The 12,808-nt window shown below is 43.7% G+C and overlaps 1 protein-coding gene across 4 annotated transcripts; it reads right to left on the reverse strand.

Annotated features, from left to right (window-relative positions):
• Positions 1-22: 22 nt before the first annotated feature.
• TBCCD1 (TBCC domain containing 1) lies at positions 23-12,602 on the reverse strand. Of its 4 annotated transcripts, XR_014168183.1 has the most exons (9): positions 11,892-12,018; positions 9,577-9,936; positions 9,111-9,260; positions 7,379-7,745; positions 7,072-7,258; positions 6,459-6,956; positions 5,062-5,219; positions 4,656-4,768; positions 23-478 (listed from the first exon to the last, which is right to left on the reverse strand). XR_014168183.1 is itself a non-coding variant. In XM_081910465.1 (8 exons), the coding sequence occupies exons 2-7, from the start codon at positions 9,919-9,921 to the stop codon at positions 5,090-5,092; spliced, it is 1,677 nt and encodes a 558-aa protein (XP_081766591.1). In that variant the 5' UTR covers positions 9,922-9,936; positions 12,276-12,602; the 3' UTR covers positions 23-478; positions 5,062-5,089. The 4 variants fall into 4 exon arrangements, 3 of the variants coding, with proteins under 3 accessions (XP_081766591.1, XP_081766590.1, XP_081766589.1); XM_081910465.1 differs by lacking the exons at positions 4,656-4,768; positions 11,892-12,018 and adding an exon at positions 12,276-12,602; XM_081910464.1 differs by lacking the exons at positions 4,656-4,768; positions 11,892-12,018 and adding an exon at positions 12,025-12,218.
• Positions 12,603-12,808: the final 206 nt, after the last annotated feature.

The following is a 12,808-nucleotide window of genomic DNA, read 5'->3' on the forward strand; positions in this document are numbered from 1 at the left end:
AGGAAAAGAAGAAAAAGAGACAAAAGAAATCACGTGAATTTAATCAAATTTCATAGTTGAAGTGTTAAACAACTGGTATAAAAATACATCTGTGAGTTTTATACAATACAAATTTAGTTAATAGAAGTGAAAAGGTTCATTCAGCAGCCAGAACCTTATTCCTATCTTCACACCAGGAAAGTAAAAGTCCTTTTCAGGGTACCTTTATACATAAATTTCATTTCAGCCATAGATAGAAGTGTTAACAGCGAAGTCTTGGCTTGTTTTCTATAGATACTGGCTGTCTGAGAAAGGTGTAGAATGAAGGGAGATACTATGACAGCTGTAACAGGGAGAAAAAGTCGATCCTCACCTTGACAATAAACAAAGCAAATTCAAGTTTCCAAATTCATTAGCAATGCCATAAGAGTTTTAATCAGCTTGGCTCCAGTCTATTGCAGTAAAAACACTTTCAGTTTTGCAAAGTTCATCTCTAGAACTGTAACAAAGCAGATAAACAGATTGTATTTGTTGAATGCAGCAATCAACAATCCCATTGCTTCTTTACAAAACAACAACAATCCCATTGCTTTCTGACTATACAGCAATTATTAGCTGGCATAACACTCTCTCACTCTCTTGCATGTACACACACACACTCCACTACAAAAACGTCATCATGTGGGTAAAATTCCAGTTTAGTTCACCACCACTATGCAACTGCCACAAGAATGAAATAAAAGCATCAGAAGCTTAGTCAAATACCAATACTACACATATAAAGCATTTGCTTTATATCGGTGCTGTGGAGATTACTAAAGAGATGGAATGACCTTATACAGGCATGGCCAAACTTGGCCCTCCAGCTGTTTTGGGACTACAATTCCCATCATCCCTGACCACTGGGTCCTGTTAGCTAGGGATGATGGGAGTTGTAGTCCCAAAACAGCTAGAGGGCCAAGTTTGGCCATGTCTGACCTTACAGCTTTAGTTACAGATAGGTAGCCGTGTTGGTCTGCCATAGTCAAAACAAAAAAAAATTCCTTCCAGTAGCACCTTAAAGACCAACTAAGTTAGTTCTTGGTATGAGCTTTCGTGTGCATGCACACTTCTTCAGATACACTGAAACAGAAGTTTCCAGACCCTTCTATATAGTGAGAAGGTGGGGAGGGGTATTACTCCGAAGGGTGGTGGGAATGGGTGATGGGCAGATAGCTGTGATGAGCCTGTTGACGACTCTTAACGACTGCAATAGGTGTTACAGGAAAAAGCAAGGGATGAGAAGGTGAAAAGTGGCTTTGTCATGTATAATGAGATAAGAATCCAATGTCTTTGTTCAGGCCAGGTTTCTCCATGGTTTTAAGTTTGGTGATAAGTTGCAATTCAGCAGCTTCTCTTTCCAGTCTATTTCTGAAATTCCTTTGTAGTAAAACAGCTACTTTGAGATCTTGTATAGAATGTCCTGGGAGATTGAAGTGTTCTCCTACTGGTTTCTCTGTTTTGTGATTCCTGATGTCCGATTTATGTCCGTTTATTCTTTGGCGTAAGGTCTGGCCTGTTTGTCCAATATAGAGAGCTGAGGGACACTGTTGGCATTTGATGGCATACACAATGTTAGACGATGAGCAATTAAATAGTCCCGAGATGGTATGTGTGATGTTGTTGGGGCCGGTAATGGTGTTGTCTGGGTGTATGTGGCAGCAAAGTTGGCATCTGGGTTTATTGCAGGCTCTGGTGCCAGTGTCCGTGTTAGGTCTGGTTGTAGTATTATTGTGGGTTAGGAGTTGTTTGAGATTGGGTGGCTGTCTGTAGGTAATGAAAGGTCTTCCTCCCAGAGCTTCTCAAGTCTTCCTCCCAGAGCTTCTCAAGGACTATTTAATTGCTCATCGTATAACATTGTGTATGCCATCAAATGCCAACAGTGTCCCTCAGCTCTCTATATTGGACAAACAGGCCAGACCTTACGCCAAAGAATAAACGGACATAAATCGGACATCAGGAATCACAAAACAGAGAAACCAGTAGGAGAACACTTCAATCTCCCAGGACATTCTATACAAGATCTCAAAGTAGCTGTTTTACTACAAAGGAATTTCAGAAATAGACTGGAAAGAGAAGCTGCTGAATTGCAACTTATCACCAAACTTAAAACCATGGAGAAACCTGGCCTGAACAAAGACATTGGATTCTTATCTCATTATACATGACAAAGCCACTTTTCACCTTCTCACCCCTTGCTTTTTCCTGTAACACCTATTGCAGTCGTTAAGAGTCGTCAACAGGCTCATCACAGCTATCTGCCCATCACCCATTCCCACCACCCTTCGGAGTAATACCCCTCCCCACCTTCTCACTATATAGAAGGGTCTGGTGACTTCTGTTTCAGTGTATCTGAAGAAGTGTGCATGCACACGAAAGCTCATACCAAGAACTAACTTAGTTGGTCTTTAAGGTGCTACTGGAAGGAATTTTTTTTGTTTTGACTTACAGCTTTAGTGACACTGAGATAGAGAACAGTTAACTAGGAACTAAAGAAGTCACTAAGACTCTGTTGAAGCAGTATGTTTTCAAAAGCAAAAGGTAGCAGCATGACAGAGAACAAGAGCTAGGTTGTTCTGTGCCTAGAGTGTCACAGTGGATATTCTGAAGAACAAACAGGCGAGCTTGCGCAGAATATGACGGAAAAGAAGGGAAATGGAGAGAACCAGTGTAACGAATGGCACAGTGCTTTAAATGGAAATACAAGGAACATGGAGTAAAATGAGTTAGAAGTTGAGGAGGGAGATGATGCAAAGACTTAGGCTTCAGGAAAGAACAACCAGTGGAAAGCATATTTTGGATACCTGCTCAAGTTCACAGTGAGAGATGGGCAGTGGGTCATCTTGGACCCCTCACTGGTCTTTAAAGGCATTCAGAAGCTTCACATAATGGCAGAGCTTTCAGCATGTACACATTAGCAGCCTGGAATGCAGTTAAGGTCATTCCTCGACCCCTCCACACACAGTGTTTCAAGCTGCATTTTTATGTTGCTGTACACACCGTTACCTAATTTGTTTGCACACACAAAACCAATTCTATTCAATGAAGCCATCATCTGCACATGTGTAAAATGTGCACATTTCAGCTTAGCTGTACCTTATATGTTCAAACCAGATAAAAACTGGTTTGAGGGAAAACACATAAATACATATAAACTGTGGGTGACATCATATGTATTCTGCTTCAAAAACCAGCAGTGGGCACTTCCTGTTTCCGGCGGTGGGAAATGGCAGATCCCACACGATCGGACCTCAGCCGTTCTGATAATTCAGGGCTGATATGGGGGTAATTAGCCCTGGCAGCTTCCCCGGGGCAGGGGGGGACTGTCTCGACGACCCACGGTTTGCCCCAGATTGCCGATGTGGCAGATGGCAGGGGCACTGGGTCACGGAGCAAGCGACAGACTGACACTCCTGCAACGCCACCCCATAGCTGGACGCCATCTGCTTGGGGAAATATAAAGATTTGGAAAACAAACAGACACGCTCTGAACTGACGAAGCTGGGGAAAAACCTGCAGTATGTACAGTCTCTGGTGCAAAAGAGCGAACTTCAAAGAGATCCTCATCGTGATGTTTGGAATCTGGAGGGGCTTGGTATGTTTTTTTCTTCTCCCTCTAACATTAACAATTCGTATTGCATGCCAAGCCTCATTAAGAACCTACATTGCTCTTCAAAAAGTGAGTACAGATGGACTTTCATATATAATTGGGACCTATTCGCAGCCGCTTTTCTTCTAAGATTTGAAATGCCTGTTAAAGACGAAAACAAAGAACAAAGGACAAAATGGCTTCTACCCACCACGCACTTATGGAATATCTGAAATACTTCCCTGATTAAGAGAAACAGGAGCTAACTGATAATTGGTCATAAAGACTGGAAACAATATTATATATACAACTGTTTGCAAAAAGATGTTTTTTATTATGAGCGAGAGAGAGGGCTAAATGGATGTCTGGCAGCCCCCCTCTAGGGCCCGGAGGGCGATTGGGTCAATTCCAAAGGCCAATTGTTAACTGTCTGATATATGGCTACATTACAAACAGTCTGCTTAAGAATAAAGAAGGAGGTTTCTCTCTGTTTCTTTGATAACACCTGGACGGGAAAGATCAACGATTTGGGAGCTGCCAAAATAACAATTCTCAAAGAGCTGGACAGAACTTTGAAATTGGATGCAATTAAATGAAGCGGTGTGATGAAAAAACCAAAACAGCTGAAAGAGTACAATATACGGACAAATCTGCACTCCATAGAAAAAAAAATATCTGTTTTCTGACATGAATGAGGATCGCAGAACCAGAGTCAAAACGTGGAGCAAAAAATCGGATATGGAATTATGAAAAACATTGAGGATGATGAGAGGCAGGACTATGATGTTGAAAGCGCTTCGGAATTCAGACCGTGGGAAGCCAAAACAAAAATTATTACAATTTGGAAGACAATTGGACTTTTTTATTTCAGTTTTTTATTTTTATTGGATTTGATTTGATATGTTAATTGGATGATTTTATTGGAAAATTAATAAACGCTTTAAAAAAACAAAAAACCAGCAGTGGGAGTGCACTGGGGCTGAAGTAAACAGTAATATTTGCACAACCATAATCTGAAGCTCAGTACTTGCAAAGAGGAGCCTCTGACCTTCTCCCTCATGGAAATGGACAATGCATTCTTGCTGAGTTTTCGAACTGCACCAAACCAGCAAAGCCTCTGACTGCCTCTTCAGTTCAAACTAAACCGCTTTGATGTTTTTTCTACAATCAAGAGGTATCTAAATTTTAGTAAATTAATTAAATTAATTAATTAAGACAACACCCCTCCCCAAACTGAGGAAGAAACAGAGTCTGCCAGGGGAGTGGAGAGAGAAAGAGAAGGAAACAAAGGAGACAAACTGTATAGTTTTAAGGAACATCCTCCATGGGTAAAGGGGTGCCAGACTATCTGGACCTATGAAGTGATCCATCTGAGCAATTCTAGTTTGTAATGTGTGAAAGACAATATACAAGCTTTTCACAATTGCAGCGGAGAACATGGCCTCCGGACTCACCAAATAACTGTGTACTTCAAAAGCTCTCCTATCCTGCTGCCTGCTTAGAACCTGCAGCAGGAAGCACCAGGCTGTCAAGTTGTTGGCGACTGCCTGTCTGGACTAGCCATTCGTTGAACTTGTTCTCCACATACACCTGGAACGTCTTTCTCTGGTCCCTGAAATCCAGTAAAAGATTAGCACTATAATGCATACAGTGAATGTAAGACCCATCAATGAAAATATTTGCTGAAGTGCATGCACATGAATCAGAAGTTCTGGTTCTGGGGGTGTGTGCGATTTTCATGGTCCTACCTAATTTCATTACTATTTAAGTACTGCTACATGTTAGAGAGCTATATTTATCCATTTTCAAAGATATGGAAACCTTTCCTCCAAAAAATATCTTTGAAACTGTTTTTGTTTACCTTCTAGGAGTAGAGAGCAGGGCACTTTTGAAAACAGAACAGGTGAGTGATAGTTAAATTACACTCCTGTGTCTTTAAAAATCTGTTGAACTTATTTCTGCCCATCAGAGTAGAAACCCTGCAATAAAAGGTGTGAATTCTGCAAGGAAAAACAGTCAATTTGTTCATGGGGTTTTGCTTTGGGTGGGTGTTTTTTTGTATACTTTGTAGAGATTATTTAAATGCTTTTGAGTGAAAGGGAACCTCTAACCAAGACTGCTTTGAGTTTGTATATTAATTCCTATTAATTTTTACCATTCGTGCCCCACACATTGCGGATTCTACTAACTCTAAGTGGAAACTGGATGACTTGGCCAATCGTATGAATTCAAACCTTATTCAAACTGCCTCTGAAATTATGAGGTTTAAAATAACTATAAGTTTGGGGTGCTTCTGGAAGACAAGACAATTCTTAAAGCTTGGACAAAGGACACGCCTGACCAAGTAGATCTACCATGGCTCCATTGGTTAGGATATAGGCCAAAAGATGTTGAGACATGCAGCCTGATCCTATCCTTTTCTACTTGGAATTAAGCCCCATTGTGTTCTGTTGTCTTATTCCCAAGTAAACGTGCACAGGATTGCAGCTATACGAGAGCAAATCAGATAGTAAACATCATATCCAAGCAATCCCATCTAGGTGTCAATTCAATGAAAATTTACTTGCACATCTGCGCAGTACTTTTAGAGAAATGGTGGCAGGATACACAGCATGTTTAGAATCAATGTAGTGTTTTTCTCAGTTTCATCAGTTTAAAAAGCATTAGCTAACAAGTATATGACTTATAAAAGATTAACAAATGGTTTGTAGCTGTCTTGCAGAAATTGTGAATATATACTTGAGCAACATACATGTAGCAATCTTTTTATCTGCTAACACTGCTACATTTTGTTCTTATCTGCTGCTGCAGCTGGTTCTTCCTACCTGGAAGAAGAAGGTTGTTTACTTACTTGGTCAGCCCCGCCTCCTTCACGGTCTTCTGCCAGATATGAATTCTCTGTTCTCGTTGACTCAGTGCCTTTTGGTACGCAGGTGGCAGCCCACCAGGTATTTCTGTGGTGTCTCCTTCCATTTCAAATGGGACAACAAAGGGGTAAAACTCTGACGGTGGGAGGAGTCTGAAGACATTTCGATCATAGTTCTCTTTACATACTAACATTGGATTATCCCAATAGTTAGGCACGGTAGCCAGGCCAGTCCTGCCCATGTGGTCCTCAAGCTTTGGATAATGTGTATGGAAGGGGGCAAAAGTTATTGCTAGGTTCCCCAGTAAGATGAGAGGTCTAGTTGGGGTGAGAACATGCAAGGTACAACTGGTGGTTGATGACAGAGACAGACGGCGGCAAACAGCAATAAGTGTGACATTGTCACAGCTGTGGAGGTGAACTACTGTTTGCACTGGGCCAAGTACAAAGGTACTATTCCTGCACTTCTCTATGGTCACCGATCTGAAAGAGGAAGAAGGGAAAGCAGCCAATTAAAGCGGGAGCAAAAGAACACAACAAAAATGGTCACATAGCTTCGAAATGTGGTTGCAAAAATGACTGGTGAAAGCTCTTTCACCTCAGGGGAGAAAGCAAATAGATGAAGGATTCACAGCAGCGATGAATCTTCACGTGTGTATCTTCTAGGGTACCTGAACTTTTTGCCAGTGTTTGCTTGTAAACTTGGCTCATCACAACGATGCGGTGTGCTGAAGGGACCATATGAGTATTGCAGGCTATCTTAGCTCGCTTGGTTGTTCCTTCAACTGAAAGAATAAAATTAAACACTGCTTTTAAATCAAGTGAAAGAAGCTATTTTATAACAGCAAGAGAAAAGGGAGATTTTATTCTTATGCCAAAGGTTTGATGGCCTGAAATAACGGTACCTTGTTGTGCCCATGCAAGTTTCTTCCCAGACTTGAGACAAGCTGATGTTCCAAAGGGGTTCCCGGTCAGACAAGCCCTCAGCCAGGACTCAAGCTTGGGGAAGGAGAAGGCTCTGGAGATCTTTGAGTAGCCACTCTTTGCATGTAATGGCTGCCAGAGTGCAAGCACATGCAGAGGGTGGACAGTACTGTTTCTGTTCACACATCCTTCAATAAGGAAGCCAAGAGCACGAACAGCCTCAGGTGACATCAGGCTATTGTGGGTAGAATGTGAGGAGGCAGTGAGCTGATCTGGGTCCAGCAACAGTTCGAGAAGATCCTGAAGATGGTTCTGGATAAAGTCTTGCTGATAGTTGTCATTCCAGTTCTTAGACCAAAAGAATAAAAACAGAAAAATATCTGATACAGAATGGACATTCACACAAACAAAATCCTAGGTGGTGGTGGTTGTAATAGAATACTGCCCTTCATCCGAAGATTACAGGGTTGTTCACAGCATAAAAATACAAAATGAGAACACAAAATACATAATAAAACAAAAACAATTCAATAACCCCCTCCCACAAACACATTTTAAAGGCCATAGAATGTTAGTCAACCAAATGCCTGGTTATAGAGAAACATTTTCGCCTGACACCTAAGCATATGTAATGAAGGTACCAAGCAAGCCTCCCTGAAGAGAGCATTCCACAAACCAGGAGCTGCCACCACAGATAAGGGCCATTCTTGTGTTGCTACCCTCCAGATATCTCATGGAGGCACACAAAGAAGGGCCTTGGATGATGATCACAGGGTCCAGGTCCGTTCATATGGCGAGAGGCGGTCCTTGAGGTATTGCAGTCCTGAGCTGTTTAAGGCTTTACAGTCATATCTCGGGATGAATACGCTTCAGGTTAAGCATTTTTGGGTTGCACTCTGCGGCGACCCGGAGGTAACGGAACGTGTTACTTCTGGGTTTCGCCACTTGCGCAGACGCTCAAAATGACGTCACGCGCATGCCTGGAAACGACGAAACGTGACATGCACACGTGCACTCGTGTGTTACGTTCACTTCAGGATGCGAACAGGGCTCCGGAACAGATCCCGTTCGCATCCAGAGGTACCACTATATAGGTCAAAAACAGCACTTTGAACCGGGCCCAGAAATGAATTGGCAGCCAGTTCAGTCAGCAGGAACAGTGTGATATGCTAAAACCATCTTGCCCAATGAACAACCAGGCTCCCATATACTGCACAAGCTGAAGTTTGCAAACCGTCTTCAGAGGCAGCCCTACATATAACACATTGCAGCAATTTAACCTAATGGTTCGGGGACACAGGTGGCGCTGTGGGTTAAAGCCTCAGCGCCTAGGACTTGCTGATCGAAAGGTCGGCGGTTCGAATCCCTGCTGCGGGGTGCGCTCCCGCTGCTCGGTCCCAGCGCCTGCCAACCTAGCAGTTCGAAAGCACCCCCGGGTGCAAGTAGATAAATAGGGACCGCTTACCAGCGGGAAGGTAAACGGCGTTTCCGTGTGCAGCTCTGGCTCGCCAGAGCAGCGATGTCACACTGGCCATGTGACCCGGAAGTGTCTCCGGACAGCGCTGGCCCCTGGCCTCTTAAGTGAGATGGGCGCACAACCCCAGAGTCTGTCAACACTGGCCCGTATGGGCAGGGGTACCTTTACCTTTTACCTAACCTAATGGTTACCAAAGCATGGATGAAAGAAGAACTCAAAGAACCTCAAAGCAGTACCTTAATCTGATTGGTGGATTCTCCAGTCAGACTGTAATTCTTGGATCTAGGATTCGGCCACTCATCTCCAAGTAGATATGTTCTCAGGGAAACCTTGTTTAGTTGTTGAATATAAAGGAACAGCAGGAACTGTAGAGTGTCCACAGACAACTGAGCAGAGATTAAAAAAAGGTTTATTTTAAAGAACATTCAAGTACATAATTTAGCAGGGGTTCTTATTTTATATTTAGCAGCATGTAGTGAAGTGGAAAAGAAAAAGACAGACCACTGCTAATATTCTTAACTAGAAGCAATTACAGTGGCCCAACAGCTAACCTCATATTGGATTGTGGCTCACATGCAGCATGTAATGTACTTGGGCAGGGACATTTCTTCCACACTGAGTGCATGAGAAGCCTGGGCCGGTAAGGCTGCTATGAAAAGCATACACCCATAGTATTAAAAGTGACAATATGACATTCCATGCCTTATTCTTCTGCTTCTCTGCCTCCTCCTCAGTTGCACAGCTGGATATCACCTCTGCCCATTCCAGTCGCTCCTCTGAAGTCCGTTCAACAAGACTGTCAAATAATTCAAAGTATAGCCAAGCCAAGTCCTTTTCTATCTGCAGCTTCCCACAGGCAATGTGTCGCCACATAGGCCAAGAAAGGTGTGGATAATAGCCTTCACTGGAGCGCATTCGGACATAAGTTGACATCTTCCGAAGATAATGCATGCTAAACTTGGAGGGAGGTGGGATTTGTAACGCTCCCACTATAAAAGGTTCCATTTTCACCCAGAGATTGACACTGATTTGATCCATGTTTGCCATCCACAAAACTCACATCTATATTTTCAAGAAAATGAGAATAAGAAGTTAGTTCAACCATTAAAAAATAATAATACACATTTCCATATTTTCAGATCGAACTTTTTTGCAAGGAAGTCAATGTTCTATTTCCCCCTTCTATTATGCCTTCTTTTTTGCTCAGTATCCTATATTTAAACATTTGCAGTCCCAAACCGTATGCACACACTCATTCTACATAACACAGAAATGACTATTTAGAAATTAAACTTTCAAATATATTGAGTGGGTCCTGCCAGTCACTGGATGCCATATAGCCCCAACCGGCAAATATTTTTAGCTAAAGCTGTATTTTGAATTAAGTAAAAGTTCAAAGGCACACAACATTGGCTCTTTAATCCCTCCTCCTCAGTAAGAACAGCAGGAAGCTTGGGCAAACCATTCTCTTATTCACATTAGACACTTCTATTTGCATATGTCTTTGCTCATGCAGATGGAATACAGTACATAAGAGGAAAACGCTCAGGAGTTTCTACTGTAGCAGCTCACTCAATATAGGGAACTCTTCAATAACAGCATCTCTATTCAAGGCAGCAAAGGCACAGTAGAGTCATGTACATGGCCTCAAAGCCAGGCAATATTACGATAGACATACCTCCTGTTGCCCAGACTGCAGAAAGCAGGCCAATTAAATCTTACCAGCTTTCATTATTTCTAAAGCCCCAAACTTTATTTTCAACAGTCTTCCTGCTGCTTTGCATACAAGTTTCTTCCTCTGTGTGCTAGTTACCAGAGGCAGCAGGACAGAATGCTATCATACCTGGGTTTGCAAAGTTTTTATGGGTCTTTTCCAAATTCCCCTAGGTCCATGTGTGCCCCCCACCCCCATTGATTTTATTATTATTATTATTCATAAAAAAATACTACCTCAATTTTCACCCTGCAACTCTTTGTTCCAAGAAAACATGTTACTGTTAAGGCAGGTGGGGGAAAGGAGATCACCCTAAGCAAATGATTTCCGGGGGGGGGGGTTTAAAAATTATTTCCCAATATTCATGTTTTAATCGTGTTTTTATCCATTTGCTTAGTATGCCGCTCTGAGAAGAGCCACGGCTGAAGAGTAACTGGCAACGGTTTTAATGAAACCAATGAGACCCAGCTTGTCTCAGATCGCAATTCCCACCCACCAGTTGAAAATCTCTGCCCTCTAGCTGATTTCCTAGTACAGTCATACCTCGAGTTGAATATGCTTCGGGTTCAGCGCGTTTGAGTTGCGCTCTGCGGCAACCAGGAAGTAATGAAGCGCGTTACTTCCGGGTTTCACTGCTCGTGCATGCTCAGACGCTCAAAATGACGTCACGCACATGCGCGGAAACGGCGAAACGTGACCCGCGCAGACACGTCAGGATGCGAATGGGGCTCCAGAATGGATCCCGTTCGCATCCCGAGGTACCACTGTATAAGGAGAGAAGTCTCCTCACTGCATCTCTCTGCTCTCTCAGTCAACATTGGCACATTTTCCCTCTCTGACAAGTAACGGAGGGCACTCCAGTCCCTGATGCCTGCTTCATGTCAAGTGCAGCAGGGCAAGGCGGCAAGTTTCTCTCTTCCACGTGCATTTGGAAGTCCCGCTTTTTGAGGGGAAGAGCCAATGAAAGGGCGGCCCCTATTTACTCATGAAAGGCTCCGAGGCAAGCATCCCCAACCTGCAGCCCTCCAGATGATTTGGCCTACAACTCCCATGATCCCTAGCTAACAGGACCAGTGGTCAGGGATGATGGGAATTGTAGTCCAAAACAGCTGGAGGGCCGAAGGTTGGGGATGCCTGCTCCAAAGCAAGAGGGAGGAAGAGGAGGCGGAGGACGGCTCCAACCTCTGAAGCAGGGGAGAAGGGAAAAGTCCGCCCTCAGCCTGTGGCGTTTCCCCGCCTGGGAGGTGGGGCCCGACAGCCCGCCTCAGACTGAGGAACGAAACTCCCGCCCGCCTCCCGTTACCTGCGCGCCTCCGGCGGCGCCTTTCCCGACCCGGCTGCGCCGACCGAGCTGCTTTCGAAAGCCCGCGGCCTCCGCCCACCACTGCGCCTGCGCACAGACGAATCTGGACGCCAGCCGCAGATAAAACACTCACCCAAGGCACCTTCGAGAGAGAGAAATGCTCGCCTAGAGCGGCAGAGCCGTCACTGCGAATCTTTAGCAAGTGGCAAGAGCATCAGCCGCCGCCTCCGCTTACTAGCTTCCAGCACTTCCGCTAAAAATGTGTAGTATTCCAGTTGGAATGCTAGCGGAGAGGCCGAGCAGAGGCCACTGCGCCCCCTGCGGAGGGGAGGAATCGTCAGATTCTTACTCTATTTGATCCCCCTAGTACTTTGATCCCCTCACCTCGCACACATATGCCGATATTAATTTATCTGCCCCAACCGAGGATAACACTTCAGGTATCCGGCAGTGAACTGTCTAGTATACAATTTATGGCATGAACGTATTTGTTAATTCTTTAGGCACCGCAAGGCTGTTGTTGGGGCAACCCTCGAAGAAACAGGAAAGAACACAGATCTGGGGATAAAGCACTCCCCAATTCCGCCTCACACAAAGGCATTTAAAGAAAAACTGAAAATGGCATTCGCTTGACGTTTTGATTGTCATTCATTTCGATCATCCTCATGATTGATTTTTTAATAATAACTTTTAAAGTCCTCCCGGTTGCTCCAAACCATCCATAAGGAGCCGCAGGCAAAACTAAAACTAATAATAATAATAATAATAATAATAATAATAATAATAATAATAATAATAATAATAATAATAATAAAAGAATTTAAGCGCAGGGAAAGGAAGGAGGAAGTCCCTTCTTGAAGGCGCCGTCAGGCTGCCTGAGGTTCTGAACCGTCCCAGAAGGCGTCTGCTCGTGACGT

The sequence above is a fragment of the Podarcis melisellensis genome (assembly GCF_964234715.1).
Source record: "Podarcis melisellensis genome assembly, chromosome: 5".
NCBI classification, from domain to species: Eukaryota; Metazoa; Chordata; class Lepidosauria; order Squamata; family Lacertidae; genus Podarcis; species Podarcis melisellensis.